Source organism: Cygnus atratus, chromosome 11 (genome assembly GCF_013377495.2).
Source record: "Cygnus atratus isolate AKBS03 ecotype Queensland, Australia chromosome 11, CAtr_DNAZoo_HiC_assembly, whole genome shotgun sequence".
Classification (NCBI taxonomy): domain Eukaryota; kingdom Metazoa; phylum Chordata; class Aves; order Anseriformes; family Anatidae; genus Cygnus; species Cygnus atratus.
In genome coordinates, this window is record NC_066372.1 from 14,052,737 (window position 1) to 14,074,854 (window position 22,118).

At 53.0% G+C, this 22,118-nt stretch overlaps 1 protein-coding gene across 5 annotated transcripts in view; it reads left to right on the top strand.

Annotated features, from left to right (window-relative positions):
- The window catches only part of NTRK3 (neurotrophic receptor tyrosine kinase 3), a 192,419-nt gene that overhangs the window by 9,968 nt on the left and 160,333 nt on the right, over positions 1 to 22,118 (top strand). For all 5 annotated transcript variants that reach the window (XM_035554697.1, XM_035554694.1, XM_035554695.1 and 2 more), the window contains exons 2-3: positions 17,565 to 17,639; positions 18,931 to 19,002. In XM_035554697.1, the coding sequence (XP_035410590.1) occupies positions 17,565 to 17,639; positions 18,931 to 19,002 (147 nt within the window). The remainder of the gene's footprint in view (positions 1 to 17,564; positions 17,640 to 18,930; positions 19,003 to 22,118) is intronic.

Genomic DNA, 22,118 nt, shown 5'->3' on the forward strand with positions numbered 1-22,118 from the left:
AGGGAGCTGCCTGGGTGCAATGTTGTACTCTTGTACCTGTGTCTGTCCTAAACCAGGTGGTGGCTGGCTGTGCTGGCATCTCCGGGCTGTTCCCAAGTTGTATGGGGGCAGCACAAAGGATGTGGGGTTTCACGTCATCTAGGGGTGTCCTCCTGCTAGCAGGGCTGAATTTTTGCTCCCGGTGCCCTGATGAGCTGCCAACGCTCCTTTTGCAGAGGCTGCCCTCAGCTTGTACTGGGAGCAGAGGTAGGGGAGGGCTGGGAGTCTGAGGTTTTCCTGGATTTGCTTCTGCATTTTAAGTCAAGCCTGTGCTGGGAATCTGGTCGTGTAGCCTCATGGGGTGGCAGAGGGCAGCGTTGTGCCTGTCTCACCTCCCCAGGTGTCCCACGCTGATGGGAGGATGCTGAAACATGGTGAAGCAGCAACCAGAGATGACTTTCCCCATAAGTTTCTTTACTTTTTTTTTTTTTTTTTGACATTACATGCAGCCCTTGAAGCTAACCCCCTGGCAGCTGCTCAGACACAATCTGTGTGTCTCCGTGCCCATCCTGCCTCCGGCCTGGGGGCTGAGCAGCAGCAGCATTATGTTAGCACCCGCGAGGAGCCTGGGCAGCCCTGCAGGAGGAAGCCTGCCTCCCCGTGAGCACATGGGCTTGATCAGACCCCGGAGGGGAGATTTGCTGAGATGTCAGAGGCCTTGCTCTTTGCAGCCTCCCTGGAGAGGCTGAGCTCTGAGCCCAGCCTTGGAGCGCTGCCGTGGGGCGGTGGCAGCCCAGGGAGGTGCTGAGCTGCCCCTGATGGTGCTGTGGCTGAGCAGAAACCATCTGTGGTCACACTGGGATGGGAGGGTCCCCGCTGCTGGCCTGCTCGTGACCTCCAGAGCAAGGGGGAGGCTCGTTGTAAATCCAGCTGCTTCTGCGCCCCTCCCTGGGTCACAGTAATTAGGGGAAGGAGGTCCTTGTTTCCCAATAAACACCAATAAAAAAGGACTTCTCTCCTGCCCCTGTAAATCCTTGCCTCCTCGGTGCTGCTACCTGCTGTGTAAATTGCTGCCGACCCCATAAATCACCGGTGCTTTGCTCCAGGTCCCCTGAAACTGCCCCTTCCCTGTAAATCCTCTGCATGCATCGGCCGTAAATCCCAAGCCCCCGTGCAGCCCCCTGACCCCGGTGATGCTGGGGGGGGGGGGGGATGCGGGGATGGGGTGATGGAGGGCAGCTGCCCTGGGGGTTAATCCCTCCTAAAAGGGGGGCAGCACGGGGCTGTCATCCTCAGCCTGGGGGCTGCGGCCAGCTGGGTGCTGCCAGCCCCTGACTGCAGGCACCCCGGCCCTCGGGAGGGCTGCCCCTCCAGGACCGCTTTATTTTTGGGGAGGTAAAAATAGCCAGAGCGAAAAGACAATCTCCATTTATCCCTCAAGAGCTCAGGTTCATCTCGTGGCCCAGCTTTGCCGTGCCTGTGGCTGGGTCCTGACCCCAGGGAAGGGAAGGAAGGCCGGCGTGGGGGCACCGGCTCAGCACCACGAGCCGGGTGGTTCCCATTTTTGCAGCAGGCTGTGCTGGAGCTGGTGGCTCAGCCTCGATCCCGGCTGGTAGCCCCGCTGTTCTGCTGCGGCCACACGGGGTCTTTGGATGCTGCCCGGACAGGAGCCCTGGTAGGTGGGCGCACTGAGCTGTGAGACCTGCCTGCTGGCTGCTGTTTGGTTTGCGAAACACCAAACCCTGCTGCATGCAGGGACGTGGGGAGCAGAAGCTGGTTACACTTGAGCAGAGCTGCCTTTCTTCTCCTAACGAGCAGGAGCTCGTTAGCTTCACCTGGGATGTGTGAGCTCTTCTGCCCCGCTCTCGCAGCAGGAGGGGGCCGCTGGGGCGTTTGGGGACGGAGCTCCTGGCAGGGCTGCCGTGCACTGTTGGAGTTCAGACATCTGCCTGGCTCCTGGCAGAGCAAAGCGGTGCAGGAGATCTCAGCCCCTTATACGTTTTGTTTTTCCTGCTGGAGATGTACCCACCAGTGCTAGCTGTGGCTTAATTCTGCCCAGTCCTCGATAGAAGTGAGGTGATGCTGTGGGCTTGACCGAGCTCGGTGTTTCCTTTAGACCTCTCTCCTGCTGCCAGAAACACGTCGTCCTTTCGTATTATTCTTCTTCTCCAGCATCCTGTGAGTGAGGCCAGCCGTGTGTTAACGCCGGCTCACCGTACCACCCTGCGCTGGCTTGTGAGGAGGATGGAGGAGGAGATGCGTGGTGGCGGCACGGGGATGCTGGTAGCAGTGGAGAAGGCAGGGGGCAGCGGAGGAGAGCAGAGGCAGATTTTTAAAAATCCATATAAATAGCAAAAATAAATTTCTAGCAAACACTTCCAGCCCTGCAGTATTAAGAAAGTGAAGCACTAGAGGATAAGGAAAGCATGAGCAATAACAGCAGGGATTTAGGAAGAATAAATCTTGCCAGACAAACCTGATTGCTTTTTCTTTTTGATGGAATCTCAAAATTAGTGGCTGAGCAGAATGTGGAAATCCTAATATATTTGGATTTAGCAAAGCATTTGATATAGTGTCTCACCAAATCTTACTCTTAAAATTAGTTCAGTTTGCCTTGGATATGACGCTGCCAAATGGACTGAAAAGTGGCTTTAGGGCCCTAAGCAAATAGCAGCGGGCTGGGCTGGGGGAGCGGGTGCTGGGGGAGCAGAGCTACCGACGGGCTTAAAAAATGAAATTAAATTGAAAAAACAGGAACGTGGCGTGAGTTGGCGGCATCCTGTTAGAGTATTGACGAACTAGTGAGAGCTAAATGAAAGGGAAAAAGCCCTCGGAGGGCTCCTGTTGCCCTGGGAGGAGGCTGGGGGTGAAGATGTGTTGGGGTTGGGGACCAGCAGGTGGTGGTTGCGGGGCTGGGTGGGTTTGGGGCCAGGGCACGGACCTGGAACCCGCCGCTGCTGGGGCCCTGCACCTCATCCCCGCCGCCCCCTCACAGCGCGGGCTCGCCAGGCTGCCCATTTCATGGCTGTTTTTCCAGCTATTAGCGAAGAAGCGGGCGAAATATTCGGCGTGACTGTCAGAAAGAACATCCCTGACCGAGGGAGCCGGGTATGTTTCCTTGGGGAAATCTTCGCCCTCGGAGCGAGCCCGGCTGGAGCAGCCGGAGGTGACCCGGGGTGATTTAGGCCATCTGATGGGGGATTCTCTTGTCTGGGGTCGTGTTCTGGGCTGAAAACCATCACGGTTCTGCCTCCTGCGATAGCTGCCTGCACCCCAGGTCCTCACTTACAGCACGGCAGTGCTGAGGACAAGGCTGGGAAACCTCTGGTGGCAGCTGGATATGGGTGGATGTGCCCCCAAGGGGGGGGATGGCAGGGGCTGGGGAGCTGAGTGCTCCTTGCAGGGTTTTATGGATCGATCCCTGCCCTTAGATGTCAGGAAGGACAAGGGCTTCCAGCACACTCATCCATAGATGTGTCTGGCGGGGATGCTTCAAGAAAATCTGCGCTTTTTGCTACGAATGCAAAGAAATCTTCCATGCAAGAGGAGGCAGCCTCCTAGAGGGGACGTTGCACTGTGTGGGGAGATGTGGGGCACAGCTGGGAATGGCTCCTGGAAGGTGGAGGAGCACCAGCTTGAGGTCCCACCGCCCTTGGGGGGAGCACAGGCCCCCTCACCACGGGGACCCCCCCTCTTTGCATTGCTCCCCAAGGCCGAGCCCCTCGTGAGGGCGGTGGCACGGGGATGGTTCTGGGCCAGGCGAGGTTCGGGGAGGTATTTTTAGCTGTTCTAAACGTGGCAAATAAATGCCATTCTTACTTGTGGGGATTGAGCTACGGATAAATCACAACTAGTCCTAATGATGATAATTACCGGATTTCAATATTTATAGAAACGGGCGCTTCCTTCGGAGCGGCGGCTGCCGCTGCGCTCTCACCTTCACAGATCGAAGCCCGGGCTCATTACCGCCGCAGCTATTTATTTATTTGCACATTTTTAACCCGCAGATGGCAACGTAGGGGAGATCTGAAAGGATACGGGCCTGCCGGGGATGTTGTCAGCGTTGGGCACCCTTGAGAGGTACCCAAAAGCTTGCCTGTGCCTGCAGGGCTGTAGCCCCCAAAGGGTGGAGGTGGCTGCGCATATTTTTGCTATGTGTTAACTCCGTGGGTTGAAAATGTGCAAGTAAATAACTGTGTGTGCGTGGTACCCATGCACATCCCAGCCCAGCACCTGTAACGGGGGTGCACGCCCCCCCCAGGCTGTCCCCAGCCCACAAAACCTCGCGGCGCCCAGCCCCGTGCACCCATCGGGTCCGAGCCTCCCTCCCCGTGCAAGGTGTAGAAAAGATTCACTTACTCAATTTGTTATCTCTCCAGTGCCACATAAGCTGTATTGATAAATTAATCTTATATTGTTGTGACTAAACAGCCCTGCAATTTTTTACACTGTGCAGTCTAATCTGCCTTGACAGCTGTATCATTAGTTTATATTTGTTGTAATCTTATTCGCCGTATCGGCTGCGGGGAGCCGGTAGGGGAGGCGGCGTGCTGCCGGCAGCTCCCACCTGGGAGCCCCGGGGCGCAGCCGGGATGGCACGCGGGGGACCCTGGTGTCACTTGGGTGCCCTAGGAGGGCCACGCGTGGCTTGCTGCTCCCCCAGCGCCAGCCTGCTTGCTGTCCCTGGTGTGAGCGTGGCTGGGTCAGGGCTCTTCATTGCGTTTGCAGATGGTTCCCTTGCTTTGCAAGGCAGGTTTGCAGGAACTTCTTGCAGAAGCCGCTCCCAGAGCTGCGGAGCAAAATGTTCTGGGCTGGAGCGACGAAACTTCTGCCAGCAGGGAGCAAGAGAGGCGGGGTGTTGCCTGCTTTGCCCAAAATGATCGGGGTGGGAAGCGTTTAGGCTGCTGCTTTGTACTTTAGGTCCTGAACCTGTTAAATCTGGACCAGAAAGGATGGCGTGTGTCACAGAGCGCAGGCTCCTTTTGCAGCATCTCTGACCAAGATGAGCGGCTCAATAACAGCTGAGCCCTTCCTTCTCCCTTGGGTGTGCTCTTCTGGGAGGGCACTCAGGATCTGGCAAGACTGAGGATGTACGTGGCTCCTGAGTTGGATGTGCCCCTTGCAGTTTGGTGATGCAAGTGGTTATTTAGAACTTGAATTAGGCTTTTGTGCCCAAATGAGCAGCAGGGTCTGGCAGTGCTTTGTGCTGAGCTCAGACCCACCCTGCACCCATCACACGATGGATGCCAGAGAGCATCACGGTGCCTGGTGGCACTGCCCGTGTGCGTGCCCTTTGCACGCAGGACCAAGAGCAAAAGGTGGGATGTGCTGTGTGACACACCCCGAGGCTTCGTGTAGGGCTGCTGGGGGAGAATGGAGAAGCTTGGTGAGACCAGCATGGTGGCATCAGCATGGATGTAGGAAAAACCCTGCTCTGGGAGACACAACTGGGGAACACCAGCTCGGCATCTGTAGCCTGCTCACTGCCAAGCGTGCAGTGATGCCGTGAAATGAGTTTCACACGTGGTGGTCTGCGGTGAGTGCTGACAAGTTTTGGTCGTGTGTCCCTCCACCAGGCAGCTCGGTAGCTCATCACCAGGATGCATCGGGATTAAAATACCGGGCGTGGAGTGATGTTGCAGTGGGGTTGGCTGGGGAAAGCCCTGAGGCTGGCTGCGGGCAGGTGGCTGAGACATGCCTCAGCATCCCACAGCGGGGAGAGCCTGCCCTGCTGTCATCGCTGGGGGAGCTGCTGTTTGTCACGGGCTGCAGCTGGTGACAAGGTGACAGACACACCTTGAGCACAGCTCCTTGGTGTGGCTGGAGGCAGCACGCACCCTGGGCTGGGGCAGGGGGTCACGTCCCTCCCATCTCCCAGCTGGGTGGGGTGATGGAGATGGGGGTCCCAGCTTGCTCCCTAAATCCAGGCTTGGTGACAGATGTGTCCACACAGCCATGGCGCCCCCAGCACCAGAGCACTGCTGGCTGTGCTGTGGGATCCTTTGGGGAAGATGCATTTCCCACTGGTGTTTAGAAAAGCAGACGCTCTGAGCTTCTGCAGCACACTCAGACTGGAGGTCATGCTCTCCATGCATGCAGCAGGTGAACAAACTCACCCTGCACCCTGCAGAGGCTCAGGGCCATAGGGATGCCGTGGGGATGAGCGCTCATCCCTGTGCCAAGAGGTCTTGGGTGCACGGGGACCTGGCCCGAGCTCTGGTGCTGCAGGGTGGTTCCACACCAGGGTTTTCAGTGAAGGGATCTGCTCATGGTATAGGATCTGAAAGGTGCCCGGGCCCTGCTGTAGAGTGGGAGAAGGGGCTGGCCTGGTGCGTGCAGTGGATGTGTTGGGGCACACAACTGTGCAACGTGCTGGGGTTGGTGCTCTGATCTCCGACCCTCTTTGCAGCTTGTGACAGCTGCTGTTTGTACCCTGCTTGCTTAGTAGCCGAGGTAGGGATGCTGGAGTACAGAGGAAAGGGCAGAAATCTCCCTGGGGAGGTGCACAGGACCAGTGGCCAAGCTCAGCTTTGCCCCGTCCGTGCCCACCTCCCTGCTCACAGCAGGGGCACTGCCACGGGGTCTGCGTCTTGTTACAGCTGTACCCATCTCATCCCTCAGCCAGCGTGAGCATGTCTTGATTTATTTACTTATTCCTGGGAGAACTGCAGATCCCTGCCCTGATTCCTGGATAGGTATCACTCTCCAGTTGGTGCCCATGGCTGCTTTCAGCTCCGGGTATGCCCCAGGATAACCTCCAGCATGACCGCTTCCTAGGCAGTGGTGTCAACTGGGAGCCACGGGGAGTTTTGGCTGGCACTGTGGTGCTCCTCCCATACTGATGAGACCATTTCCATAGCAACTACAGGATTTTTCAAAGGGGAGATAGGGAAAAGATGTGTTTTGGTTTGTTTATTTAAAAAAAAAAAATGCATAAAAACAACCCAGCTGCAAACTGCCCTGGGCAGAAGCAGTTGGTCAGAGGGTGTGATGTGGGGTGTCCCTCACCTGGGATGAGTTCTCTGGCTTGGTGTTTGCTTCAGTCCTTGTGGCCACACAGCCCCGATGCCCTCGCAGCCCCGAATGTGGAAGCTGGATTTGATGTTTGCATCGGGCCGCTGGGCAGGGCAGGGCAGGCTGTGATGCCCTGGTGGGCTGGTGTGGTGGCTGTGCTGGCATAGCAGCGGGGGAGATGGGAGAGCGGCTCGTTGGGGTATCTGTGGTTAGCTGGTGCCTTGGGCTTGGGGACCAGCGGTGGGGTTTGGGGCAGTTTGCTGGTCACCGGGCAAGTCTGAAGGTGGCCTGGGGGCAATAGGGGAGGGCACAATGGCGGGTGGCCTCAACGTCATCGGGTACCATGAGACCCAGCCTTGTTCTGCAGCAGGGGGAGCACGACAGCGGCCCTTCTCCACCCCACTGCAGTACCCACAGAGGGAAAAGGAGCTGGCGTGCAGGAGGGCTGCCCCCGCCAGCTGCTGTCCCCAGTGAGCCCCAGCCTGGCACACGGCGCAGGCTCTGGGCCCCAGCTGCTGCAGGCTGCGAGCGAGCCAGCTCGCCCCTGGGGCCGGCGGCACACAGCGTCCCTATTCTTCGTGCAGAGAGAAATTCTCTTTGCTGCTGACCCTACAGGCTTGTGGGATTTGCTCCAAGGTTGGGCTGGTGCTGGGACCTCCAGGTCCTGCAGAGGGGTGGAAGCAAAGGCGGAGTGAATCTGGAGGGGGGGAAAAAAGAAAAAAAGAATCCTTGCAAGGATGTCTGATGATCTACTTAGAAATTGCTCCACGACCCTAAACAGTGCCAAAAAGAAACGTATCCAACTGAGTACATCACCAATGCCAGTGGAGTAAGATCAGCGTGGTCTGGAGTCGCTGCCTCCGCAATTACAGCTGGGTGCGACCTCTGGGTTCCTCAGTGCTCCTGCAGGTTCTTGTGCCTGCCCATGTAATGCCAGCCTCTAGGAATACTCCAGGAGTAGGAACCTCACCGAAGAGCACCAAACTATCGTGTACTTGTGTCTCATGGCAGGGGATGTGGCAGGAGCTCGGCCCCAGTGGCCGGTTAGAGTGATCCCTGGCCACTGGAGAGCCCTGGCTGCGTGCGTGCTGGTTTCCCCCGAGGTGCCGAGCGAGCAGGCTTTTTGTAATTCAGTTGTGCCTTTATCTGGAGGAACCGCAGCCTGAGCTGACGTACGGGATGGAACCGTCCCAAGCCTTGCTGGGTCTGCTCAGACACAACAGCCCAGTTAGCACCTCTGGCTGTCAGCGTCTTCTCGTGTAACGTGTTCCCAAAGCCCTTCTTTCACGTTTACATGAACAAAGCGGAGCACTGGGAGAGGAACTTTTAAAGTGCCTGTTCCCTCCCTGCTCTCCTTTCTTCCCCACCCTGCCTCCTCCTGCCTGTGTCATGTTTATAGGTTCTGGCTCGCTTCCCCTTTTAAGAGCCAGTCGTGTTCCCACTAAACACCTGCTACCCCCTCCAGCCCTGCCACCCTATTGCAAAGCGTGCATCCCCTGCTCCTGAGTAATGCTCCTGCTCTTCCGCCTCTGCAATAAGCAAGCCGCCAGGTGTGTCCCTCATAGGAAATGTATGCAGGAAAAAAAGGGAGATTTTATTTTCCCTGCTAGGGCTGATTGCAAGCCACGGGAATCTGAGCGTTCTCCTGATGAAAGGCTGCTGCCAGCCCGTGGGTTTGGAGGCTCAGCGTCCAGGAAAGGACCCCGGCGGGTCCCTCGCAGCCCCGAGCTGCTGTGCTCATCCCGAGCAGAGCGGCTGGGAGCCTGGCCCCCGGCCAGCCCAGCTGGGCATTGCTGCCCGCTCGCTCGAGCTTCGTAAACATCGGGGCAGCCAAACTGCTGGAGGATCAAAGTTCAGGCTCCTTGGGAAAACAAACGCTTCGTGGGAGCAGGACGCCAGCCCAGGACAGATTGGCCGTGCCCCCGCCGCGCGGGGCCGGCAGCTTGCCTGGTGCCGGGGCTGTGGGAAAGCCTTGGGAGCCAGGCTGCAGGGGAGCGGAGGAGGATGCGGTGGGATGGGGGTGCTGAGAGGGGAGGGAGGATGCTGGATTTGGCCCCTGAGCAGCCATCAGAAGCACACGGAGCTTTCAGTGCCCACAGTTTGCATCTCCAAGCTTTGCTTCCCGCACCAGGATGCGGGCAGAGGAGCTGGGGGGAAGCGTCTGCTGCGCAGCCCAAAGGTTTGCAGCTAAATTTACCCAGGGCTCGGGATGGAGCTGATGTGGCTGTAAAAGTTCCCAGATTTAGACTCCCAGGGACTTTGTGGTTTCAGAAAACGTGCTTGCAGGTCTGTGTGGATGCATGGCCGAGGGCAGATCTGGGAGCGGCAACAGGTCTGGCCGGAGGATTGCAGCCCTGTCCCCGGCTCTCGTGTCTGCTCTCGCTGGGCTCTTGCTCCTACATCCTTGTTCTTTACCCAGTCCATGGGAGATTTTATTTTCTCCTTTTTCTCCATCTTTTTTTTTTCCTGTCTTCAGGCACAGCATGAAGTGTAACCTGGGCATGTGTCTGGCAGCACTCCCCTTTGGGTCAGGGCTGAGCTAATGAGGTCTAATGGAGGTGTAGTCCCAAAGAGCTGGGGAAAAAACCAACCAACCAAACAAACAAAAACCAATCAAACAAAAAACAACAAAAAAGAAAGATGCTCGGTAGCACTACTTGTACCTAGGGTTCCTCCTGCCAAGCTGAACGCAGCTATGCCATACCCATGGTCCATCCCCTCACTTTGCTAATGTGTATAGGCTCTGTGCTCCGCAGGGGAGGCGTGCAGCTGCCTCTGGAGTTTGGCAGCTCTGTCTCACTGCATGAGTTTTTGTGTACACGCATCTGTATGTATATATTATATACTTTAATTTCTGAACAGCCACGGACCTGTTCGGAGGTGGGAGAGTGAGGGAGTCTGACCCTGTTTGAAGTTACAGAGAGGGTTTAATAAGGCTGACTATGATTACTGCAGCTGATTTTGACCAGGGTGTTGCTTCCTCTATAAAATGCTGTTTGATCTTTAAAGACCACAGAATGCTGCACGCTGCTAGGTATCACTGTCTATGAAATCCTATGGATAAAAGCATCCCTTCCTTTGACCTGGCAGGCATGCGAGGAGCTGGCTGCTGCCTAAAAGGGGAGTTTTTTCGGTTTTCTGCACCCCATAAAGCAAAGGCTGCTTTCTTGTCTTGGGGCTGGTGCTCAGTGCAAAACTCCCGGGGGAATTGTCTTTTTCCCCTTGGGTTGCCCTCTCCTCCCAGGCAGTTGCACGGCTGCTTCGAAGATGCAGTGAAATCGGACACGCACAGGTTTAAGGCAGCGGTCCTTAGCAGGAGCCTCTGCTCTGTCTGCTGCAGCCCCACATCTCTCCTGGTGCAGAGGGCTGCCCTTGTGCACTGTCCTGCCCAAGAATAATAATAAAAGAAATGTGTTTTTTGGGGGAAAATCGTCATTTTTGAATCTGTCACTCAGAGAAGGAGAGACAGCTACAGCTGATGCTGCAGGCATGGGGTGAGCTCTCGTTTGCACTGGGCAGATGCTTCATCCTGAGGTGGTTGTGTTCCTGTATTTACGTTCATGTCTGTGGGAACAAAGCCATCTTGTGCTCTCTGTCTTCTGGTGGTGTCCAAGGCCGTGCAAGGGTCGGATAGGGATAGGCAATAAATAAAAATGAGGTAGGGAGAGAGCCTGCAGGAGGTGCTGAGCCATGAGCCCACCCTGTACACAGGGGGTCTGGGCACCGTCCCCTCCCTGCTCCCCGTGCAGGTGATGCTGCAGCCCTGGACAGGTTCCTGAAGCCTTTCCACTGTTGGTCATCCCTGATAAATGAGGTTTCTTAAACTCTGTGGGGGTTTGGGACACCTCAGATCTTGTCTGAGCACTAGCTGGGATGTAATGATGTTGGGAAATTAAGGAGGATATTTGTTGGTGGCCATTGCCCTGCTGCCCGCGGTACTTCTTCAGCTCTACTGGCCCCCTTGCACCTATTTCTTCCTTCCTGAAAGCAAGTGGCTGGGCATAACTCTACCTGTGCTGAAAAACCTTGGGTTTAGCATGTGATAATGGGAAAGTACTGCTTCCCGTGTGCTGCAGCAATCTGTCCATGCTGGGTCTGGGCAGCCTGCTGTCCTCCGGTAACGCTGAAACATTGTCCCTGGAAGGGGTCCTGTCTGCTCCATAAGTCACCAGCCAGAGCTGGTGTGGGATGTAGAGGCTGGCCGGGGATGAGTTGGAGGCTTGTGGAGATCATAGGAAAGTTGCTGAACACACAAACACGGGGCTTGGGAGTGGGAACTCAGGGCTTTTCCTTTTGCCCAGCCTTTCCAGAAGAGCCCAGGCTGGATTATTGGGTTGGATGCCCAACCTGATGATGGTTGGACCTACAGGAGGGTAACCGGGAGCATCCTCCACAGCACCCATGTACCTCTAAGTGGCCCTGGAAAGAGGAGCAGATCTGGTGCAGAGGGAGCTGTGTCACAGTGTTGTGTTTTATGATTGTTACCTTGACGAATCATAATTACACTGTGGGGTTACGCTAATAATTATTTCCACAAAGCTGGATTTGCTTGCGTTTCCCTCCTTCCCCCCCTTCTCTCGCTGACCTCAAATTATCCTTAATGATGCCAAGTTGTCTGCTGCTGTGTGACTTTTCTGTGCGCTTTTGGGAAGGGGAAGCCCACGCTTTAAATGGGGAAAATATTGCCCTCATAAGTCTTTATTCAGCTGCGCTTGCCTCTAATACTCAGTTACCAATTCAATTTTATAACTTCCATATTGAGAGAATCAAGTCCTTCATGCCTCTGGTTATTAAATGCATGCGATAAGCGCCTTACGATGCTGTGAAAGATGGCTGATTTCTTTACGGCTTCCTCAGCCCCGTGGATAAAAGGGGCCAGCGACTCCTGCCGTGGTGTGCCCTGCCACGGGGCATGGGACCTGTGCCAGGGTGGTGGCACGGGTAGCAGCGGTTTCCCAGCCTCCAGGGCCTCCCATCGACTTCTGCAGCAGCTCTGCCTGGAGCAGGCAGGGCTTAGTGGTCAAGAGTGTTAACAGAGGAATTCTCTTTATGAATTTGATGGCAGGGGGAGAATATTTGCACAGTCTGGCACTGGCGTGCCATGTGGCTTGTTTATAATGCTACGCATATAAGGTAATTGAACATTAATTCTTCTGTCTGCATCACGAGGTATAATGTGCCTGGATGACAAACCAATTTTCCTGTGGCCCTACCAGAGAGGAGTCAAACACTCTGCTTGCCTTTCCAAAAGCAGTGCGTGTGTGTCTCAGAGTCTGCTTGCTTGCTGGACTGTGATCCTGTGTTTGCTGCCCAGCATCCCAACGCGAGATGTGGCATTTGTGTAGCGTGGCTCAAACCCCTCATCTGCTCTGGCTGTGAGTGGATCTGATGGCATCCCGACGAAAAGTCATCGTTCTTCAATCTGGGCTTGATATAGATTTGGGCAGCACATGTGTACGCATGCTATATAATACTCGGTGCTTATCGAGTGCCTTTTTTAGCTATTGACCGCAGCGCTTGAAAAGCTGAGAGAGATTAGATAAATATTATCCTTGTCGTATGAGGAGAGTGAAGGGAGGCCAGTGACATTAAGTAGCCTTGAGCTAATCACTTGGTAAATTGGCAAAAGCTGCTCCTTTTTACCTCTGCCGCCTCATGCACGTGGGACAAAATGAGCCTGGTTGCATTTAAATCCCCGTGGATGTTTCCACTTCCCTCGTTGCGTTGGCCCTGAGCTGGAAGAGGAGCACGTGGCACCGTGCAGGCTTGCTGCGTGGTCTCCAGAAGGTGACACCAGCCCCTGCTGTCAAACACCTCTGGGGGAATGGTGGGAACTGCTGTTCCCATGGGGATGGTGTGCAAGCTGTGCCTTCAGCATTAGTCTGACATCGGTGCTCTACAAGGCTTTCAATGGGCTTTAAAGGCTGTTCATAAATGAAGGCTGAGATACAAGACAGGGTAGGCCTCCTAAAGCCAGCTTGTGTCAGGCTAACTCTGTATCTGGTGACTGATTTCCTAGGCAGAGATGACTTCGTGATGAGAGGTTAATGTGATGCTGTGTTAGGTCAGGAATGGGTTGTCATTAAGTTTTTTTTGGGGAGAAGGCATGGTGTAGCCCACCTGGTGTAGGTGAAGAGCCATTGCAAGTGGAGATAACCGCTGAAATTCCTTGGGGATGATGTTAGCTTCTGCTTTCGTGAGGACACCAGCACAAAGGGCAAGAGCAGCTCATGGGCTTCGCTGCTGGCTTAGAGCTGGGGCTGTGGGAGCACAAAGCGGGTGAGGATGGCCAAGGGGAAGAGCTGCAAAACCAAGTGCCTGTAATGCCAAGTGGGATGAAGGTGCATGTAGGTTACAGGGGCTTTTGCTGTCGGCTAGGAAGCCGTGTCAGTTGGGAATGACCCGATGGACAGAAGTGCTTGGAGTGGTGCTGGGTTGTGGTGAAAACAGGCCACCAGTCTGTGAGAAGGTCGGTGTGACCTCAGGCTGCGAGTCAAAGCGTTCCCAGTGCAAGTGGAGAACTGCTCCTGCTCTTTTAAGAGCCCTCCTGCAGACTGCTCTGCGTTTCTGGTCATTCTTATTCAAGAAACAGGGACTTAAACAGCCTGGTGAAGAAAATGGAGTGCTGTTTTCCCTTACAGCGTGGTGCTTATTGCAGAGGTCGCCAGGCGTAAGTGCCCATCGTGTGCTGGGTCTGAAACCAAAAGCAAAACACCCTTGCTACCAGGACTGTCTGAGCAATATATCTGCATCACTTCTGGGACTTGAGTCAGTATCTCTTCAAGGCACTTGAGACAATTTGCCTTGCACTTCACTGCTCGGTACAGACGTGCTGCCTTAGGAGAGCTGACCTTGTGTAATTTATAAGTGATAGCTGGGTGGGTCTGGCTTTTGCTTGTAAAGGAAGGAGGAGTAAATGCCAGGAAAGGAAAAAAAGCTGCTTAAGCAAGGACTATTTTGACACAAGACAAAATGGATATAAGATGTTTGCGAGCCTATTTTGGTAAGAAATAAGCAGAGCAAGCAAGGGAAGTTGTGGTGCAGCATTTCAGTACGAGTTGGGAAGACAAAACCCCAGCTACTACTGAACAGGACTTTGTTCAGTCTGTGAAAGGCAGCTCAGCAGTGCAGGGAGACCTGGGCTTGGCCAGGACCCACCAAACAGACACGATGAATGAGAAGGAAGCGAGTATTTAAAACGAGCAGCCCGTCCCCCTTTCACTCCCCCCTCAAGAAAACGAGCACTGTCATCTTCGTTAGTGATGCATTTCACATGGTCTCGATATTAACACTGGAAGTTAGTCTAGGTGGATGTGTATATGGAGATCAGTTCAGGATTTGGGAAGCAGGGTGTTGTTCTTGAAGCTATTGCATCTCGCAGAAGAGCAGCTTACCTTAGTAATAACCGGGGAATGTCACGGGGATGTGTGTTTAGAGGAGTCTGCAGGGAGAAGGGAGTAACCCTCTGCCTGTAATTCATACCTCCAAGCCTGACTGCGTAGAACAGGGCAGGGCTGGGAGTCGATACATCTGTTTTTTTGGCCTGAACCTTGCACACGTGTTCCTGCCAGGTTAATGAACTGAGGCAGAGGAGAAGGGAAGGTCTCTGTTTTGGCCGGCAATTGGGAGGACGTGATCTTTCTAGGGCAAGCAAAAACCCTGGAAGTAAAAGAGGAGGAACTTGTTGAGAGGCTGAAGGACGTGAAGGGGGACTTAAGTTTTAGAAGCGGAGTTTCTTTGGTTGTTTTGCTTCTCTGTGCAACAGCTGCCAATTTTGCAATCACAGCTTGACTCCTTGAACTTTCATAATAAGATGCATTTTTGTTTAGCTTTTAAAGTGGATTCAGGCAAATCCAACCAGGACAAAGTTACGCTACTCGTTCAGAAACAAAAAGGAACCAAAGAAAATGTTTTTCCAGGTGCGTCTTCAGGGTGCCTGAGAACCAAAACTGGTTTGTCACTTCTAGGAGCTAGGAAGTGACCCCTGCTAAGTTCAAAAAACAGATAAAGGAGAAGAGCTGTTTCTGGGGGCCCTTATGAAGGGAAGTGTCTGTGTAGCTAAAAGGACTCGCAGTCCCTTGCTGACCTGCACACCTAATTCAAGATGATGCTGTTGCCTTTATTGTGCTGTATGTAAAGCAGCTGCTGTGTTGTGGGATTATCCTGTACGTAAGTGTGTGCGCATTTATTTCCATGGTTGCTTCTCTCGTCTCTCCCTTCATGGGTGTTGCGTGTATGTTAAATAACACAGCAAGGTGTATCTGGCTCACAAAGCTCACAGGCTGACTTTGGGAGGCTGGAGCACAGGTTGTGGAGGTGTTTTTACAGGCTGGTGTAATGTCATTTCTGGGGGCGTCAACTGCTTGTGGAGCAGTGGCCATTCTGCCCCATGGGGGACAACACCAGTTTATGGCTCTCTTCTCCCACTCTGTAATTATTGTGTACCATTTTGTGGACAGAAAGAGACTTAATTTTGAGCCTGGAGTGGGCCAAGAAGTTGGTGCTTCTGTCAGATTTACAGCTTTGTCAATATCCCCACAACCCAAATGTTGAGTCCCCAGAAAGTTCTGCCTGTGCACGTCACTGGGCACAGGCTCAGGTCTCATCCTACCTCTTCTAAAATTGTGTATCTGGCTTTGAGTGTCAGCTCAAAAATAACCCTGACTTTTTTTTTAGCAAACGCAATCAATAAAACAAGAGCCAAGCTGGCCGCTGCCTCCTCCCCAGCTCAGGACTGCTCCATCCCTGCCCATAGGTCAGTGCTTGGATGCTGTGGCTCCAGCGTGCCCCAGTGGTAAATCCATGCCATCCCCTTCCTGCCACTCTTCTTTTTCCTTGGAGGACACTCTCATTTGGGTTGGAGAGATTGCAGGTGGGAAATGCCTTCAACGTGTGTGTGTAGCCTTGCCCAGTGTGGCCAGGATATTTTGTGGCAAGTCCCCAGTAACCCAGACCTGCAGCCTCGTGCCCCAGGACCTGAAATTGCAGAGCTGCCCTTTCTCTGGAGGGTTTCAGCGAGCTGTCGAGTGACTTGAGTGATGCCTCCCAGTCTGTGCTTTGTTCTGCAAGAGCTTGCAAGGGCCTTTGGCAGGGAACACGAAACGGCTGTGATAATGTCCTGTTTCTCATTCTGTCTGGGACACAGGCGATCCAAGCTGGTGCACAGGTCACTGAGGATGAACCGTAACTTATGCTGTCACGCAGCACCCAGCTGGGAGTTTGTGCTGTGTCCTTATGCTAATCGTTCTGGAGATGCAGACAGTCATGGAGCATGTGGAAAGCAGAGGTGACTCTTGTGGGTCTCTCCTTTCCTTGGATGGTGAGAGCAGAGCAGGAATATGCTCAGAATTTAGGTTTAGTCCAGACTTCGGTTATCTATTTCTTTATTTTTCTTTACCTGGGTAGTATTTGGAATATGGCTCAAATCGGTCTATGTACTGCTGTTTGTTCTTGTACAAACACGTTTTTCAAGACATAACGAGTGCTGGAGGAGGAATGTACAGCCTCTGTGACTGCTCCAGAAGTGGTTGAGAGTTCCTGTTCCATTTCTTCATCCTCTGGACCACTGCATGTGGTCCTGCAACCAGAAGCTATGGCTCTCAGTGCATCATCCCAACGCTACATCACTTGGAAATGTTTCTCCTCTCCACCACCACCTCCACATGCTCCCCGGAAAGACCCTCTTGAAAATGTTCTCTCTGGTGGGAGGGTTTCCGAGTTCAGTCTGGGAGAAAGCCTCAGCTGGCCAAGGACTGCCTGGCTGATGAAAATCAAACTTCTCCACCCTGCAGCATTGTGGCTTATTAGCAGGGCCCATGGCCATGCTGTAGCTGTGTTCCTGTTCCCCTGATAACAGGGGACCCCATTCTCTGGGGCTGCTGATCTGTCACCTTTCCGCCAGCTCTAATACTTACTGAGTAACGATCCTGCGGTGACAGATCTATTTCTGTTTTCATTCTCCATAACATACCTGCCAGAGCACCCTGGGCGATGGAGGAATTTATAATAAAGGCATGGTTTCCAAACTAACTTTGGTGCTCTCCTGCCAGCAGCACTTCCAGCCAGCAAAGACCAGGGCCCTCTTTGTCCACCCCAGTGAGATAATGGATAAATAGGACTTTTTTTTTTTCCCCTTTTTTCCCCATTTTTTGAGAGGTTTTTGTTTACTTTGACTAGTGTTGCATGAGCTGCTTGGCTGTGGCGTTATTTCACTGATGTGCACAGAGAGGGGCGATGACTTCGCCAAGGATGTGCAATGGATTGTTTGCACCTCCTCTGCTCGAAATTCTGGGTAAAACCATGTTATTTTTTTTTTTTCACCCAAAGTGCTGGGAAAACAGAATAAAAGCAGCATGAGAAAACTGCTAATTTTGGCAGCATGATGCATACCACATATGTCTGGGGATATGGATGCTGAAGCCAGAGTATGTCCGAGCCCCAGACCTTCTGTAAGTTAAAGGTTTTGGCTGAAGCAAGGTGGGAAGAGGTGTGGGGCACAATGCTGTGCTGCCCTGCCTGGGCAGAGAGATGCTCTGATACGCCTTGGCTGAGCTTTTCCTCCTTTTTCACAGACACATAGAGAACTGGAAGAACTTGCAGACGCTGAACGCCGTAGACATGGAGCTGTACACGGGACTCCAGAGGCTGTGAGTATGGCTTGCATGTTGGGGAGGAGAGCTGCGCTGCACAGCCCCTCATTTCCTAGGCAAACAGCTCCAGCAAGGAGCTGCAGCTTCCCTCCATCTCTGCACCGTGGTGTTCGGAGCCTGCTTAAGCTGCTGGCTCTGCGGTGTTTTTGCTGTGAGACTTCACAAAATGGAGATGAAGTGATTTTTTTGGTCCTTGCTGGATCTGTGAGAAGGAAGATTGCTAGCTCCTGACAGCTCTGTCAACACACATCAGCCCTGACCTCTCTTCTCCCCCGCTGTTCTGGTGCTGGGCTTGTGCATTGTTCTGAGTCATTTCAGTCCCACAATGTGAATTTCCAGCTGTCTCCAGCGATCCTTCAATGCTGGGCTGTTGGTTCTCATTTCGTACAGCTGCGGTCACGGTGGTGCTGCACAATAAGGGAATGGCATCTCCCTGTGCAGCCCCCCGGTGTCAGGAGAGCTTCATCTTGCCCATCACAGGTGGGGAAACTGAGGTCTGTGAGACTGCAGTGCTTTGCTAGGTGCTTGGGAAGCCTGGGTACACCCCTGTCTCCTAACTCCCCCTCCTGCACCCACCTGGAGCTGGGAGCACCATGGGCTCCACTGGGTGCTGCTCCCTTGGGATGAACAGTGCTGCTCAGGGTTCATCAGGGGGTGCTAACGGGTTTTGCTGGGAGCTTATGTTAGGCCCAGGGTGCCCACATGCAGGAGGAAAGGTGTATATTTGTCAGCACTCAGTAACTGAACCCCATTAAGCTGTACACTTAATACACACCTTGAAAGCAGGCTGACTGCTGTTCTCGTCTCACCTAAGAAACCAGCGACAATATTTTTGTCTGCAGCAGGTATTGATAAATCCTGGTTCCTCGAAACAGGATGGGAAGAGGATCCCCCTCCAACATCCATAACTCCTGAGCACAATGCTCACCTCTTCCTGCCAGAGTTCCATGCAGAGGGGTTTTCCCTGAGGCTGGTGGGAGGGGAGATGGTGCTGGGGGAGCAGGCAGTGCTGCTTGTGGAGACTGGGGCCACCCCAGCTTGTACTGGTGGAGCAGGGGGAAGGGAGTTGCCCAGCGGCTGCTCCGTGCAGAGCCCGTGTGGCCACCGTACCAGAGGGAAGTGCAAAGCCCAATTTCCTCTGCACTTGTCTGGGGTGAGATGTGCCTCCCCGGAGGGCTCCCAGCACTGCCACTTCCAGCACTGGGGCACCGCCTCTGGCACTCAGCGTGGGGCTTTAGAGTAGTCTTCAGCCTCGATTCCATTGCTGCTCTTTCTAATCTCTTCCCAGGACAATCAGGAACTCAGGACTACGAAATATCCAGCCCCGGGCCTTTGCGAAGAACCCTCACCTGCGCTACATGTGAGTGTGCTCTGCTCCTGTCCCCGTCCCCTCTGCTCCTGCAGCGAGGCTGTGGCCAAAACACCCCAAAGCAGCAGGAGGGAGGGAGGATGCTGAAGGGGACAGGGCCGGGAGGTGGCCTTTACGTTCCCAGCTCTGCCCCTAATTATTGGATTTGTAAGCTGGCATCTGCCATGAGCATGGGATGGGGAAGTTTTGTGCCAAAGGGCAGGAGTAGTGGTTTTGTGGGATATTGCACAAGTGTCCAGCTCCTGGGGTATCGTTAGCCATTAGGTACGGTGTCCCAGAGAATTTCCACAAGTTTGAAGCCCAAAGGCACTGATTTCTTTTGGTTGTATACTTGCTTTTCCTAAGGTGATAAACAGACCCTGAATTTTGGGCGAGCATGGATGGTGCTTCATGGGCTTAAAATACCTTGTCAAAGCAACCCTGTCCGAGATCAAACGCTTCTTGGCTTTGATAAAGATTTTAAAAAAGAAAAGGAAAGGAAAAAGTGGGGTGAAAAAGGCTTGGTGAGAAGCCCACAACCTTGGGTGTGAGCTGATGGGCTGGATGAAGAGCATCTAAAAAGCATCTCCCTGCTCTTTGGAAACTGATACCAGTGGGGGAAAATGGCAGTGTGTGGCTGCATGGGGTCATCAGGATGGGGAGGGAGGTGGACACGGCCTGCAGGGCCGGGTATGTTTGTCTTTTAATGTCTGCTCGGAGATGAAGTAAACTGAAAACACCCAAAGCTTTTTTTTTTTTTTTTTTTTTTTGGAAAAGCGGTTACAGTTGCTAAGTGACGGTAAAGTACTTGCTAAATAGGAGATCTGCAGTACCAAAGGGCATGAATAGTTAAGGGCATTGCAAACAAACATGGGGCCATTTTGAGTTTAAAAAGTGCATATTTTGCGATAATAAAACCTCCTTAACACTGAACGCTGGGATTTTCCCCATTTCCGTGCTTTATTATTTTGATTGTGGCATTTGTTTTGTATTTTCTGTAGATGTTTGTTACTGGGAAACATTCTCTCTAAAATATATCTCGCAATTGATTTTTGGGGGGTAGTTTGTCAATTGTGCTGTTGCTGTTTATGCATATAACAGATAAAGATGAATAACATTTGATTCCTGATTAAATTAGTTTGGTTATCGTAGGAAATTAGGAGGACGTACGCTCGTTTTGAGTCTGAACGTGTCGTTAATGTGTGCACATGCAATTGTTGCTGTTTTTTCAGCAAGCGTTTGTTTTTGTCTTTTGATATTACTTTTGAGATGGGGAAAAAAAAAAAAAGAAACATATCCATCTTGTGTCAGGAGCTGAGGTTGGTATGTTGTGATGAAATATGTGTTTGTTTACTGCTCAGGCTGCGTAAGATTGATCATGTTCTTAACATCTTTCTTTCCTTGCCTTTTGAAGCTCGAGGCAAGTAAGTGCATTATTGGGTTGGTGCTCGCCAGTGGGTTTTGATGCTGGTGCTGGCACTCGACTGCATGGTCCTGGCGTGTGAGTGCTTGCAAAGTGGCTGCTCCTGGTGGCGGGTGCTCGGTCTCTGGGGGTGGAGACCTGGGTCTTGCGGGGATTTTGGTTCCCTCGAGCCCTTTGGGTCATGGTGCTGGCTTCCTTTTCCTGGGGCTCTCTGACCCTGATAGGGGAGAGTGTGGTGTCACAGTCCTACGTGCCCATGGGACCATGCAAGCGCACTGGGGCATCTCCTCAGCTGCTCTCCAGCCGCTTCTCAGCTTGGTGTCAGCTCGCTGAGGGCCTGGTGTTTTCGGCAGCCATTGCACACAGGTGCCAGGGATAAAAGGATTAATGGAAGTGTCACTCTGCTGTACGTCTCGGGCTGCTTTAACTGGTACAGTAGCTGAGAGGATCGAGGGATGCTGTCCCAATCCCCTTGTGGGGTGGTTGCTGGTGGCGGTGCTGGATGGGTTGTGGGATGCTGGGCTTGAGGCTCATGGGGTTACTGCTGTGAGTGTTTGGATGGGTGCAGGCAGAGTTGAGCCTATAGACTCCAAATGTGTCTAACAAACAACACAGAGGCTTTACTGTCAAAGTGGACCGGCATTGGGCTGGACCTTGTGGGGTGCTGCAAGCTGGGTCTGAACAGCAGCAGGCATTTTTCCACACGAAGCTTTTGTACAAATTACAAGGGCTCAGTAGCTGTTTCCCCGCATCCTTCCCCATCCTGGGTTGAATCCCAGCCTCCTGCTGAAGTGACTTTTTTCCCAGTGCCTCTCATCAAGGTTTCCTCCTCTCAGATGGGTCAGATAGCTCTGCCTTCTCCCAGCAGCTTCTATTTCTGGTCCTTCCTCAGTGCACGCACTCATCTTCAGACCCCAGCTGTGCAATCACAAGCAGATCACTTATTCTTGCTGTAATTGCAGGAGCTCAGGTTTGTGGGGGTTTAAAATAATGGTTCCGGATGAGGTTCGGTGTGTTTGTTTGTTTGTTTCCCCTTCCCCATTGCAAAGTCAGGGAGCACCAGTGAAAAAACCACCAAGGGGTTTTCAGCATTCATCTGCCAGGTGGTAGATATCCACGTGCTCCTGAGTGCAGGCTGGTAGGGTTGTTCCTGACCTTTAAGGTTTGAAATCAGCTGTACAGATGTAAGATGTAAGCTGTACAAATCGAATTGGTGGAGGAGCAGTGGATGACAAGGAGCCAGAGGTGTAGACCTAGAAATAGCTTTGGATCCCTCTCCTTGAATGAGCAGAGCTAAGGCTCCATGGCTTGTCCAAACAGTAGTGCTGTGAAACCGATCACTGTTAGACACAACTAATCCAAAATATAGCTGGGTTTTAGTGTGGATTTACCTCTTCTGCTGGCACTTGGGCTGAGGCCATTGATTTCTTCTAGAACAAGCACTGGCTGGATGTTGAACAGGATGGATGCAGATCTGATGTAAACTGAATGTCATCCAGTGCCTTTCTGTGCCCTCTCTCTGAAAGTTTATTTATTTTTTTTTGCTGGGCAAAGTTGTGTTGACAGGTTCCTGGTCCCATTTCTATGCAGCTTTAGCTAATGTGGGAGAAGGGTCCTGGGGAACACCATGCACTGGATGTGAGGACATGCAGGTCTAGGTTGAGGAAAACCAAGTCCTCGTAGCCCAGATCTGTGTAAATTAGTG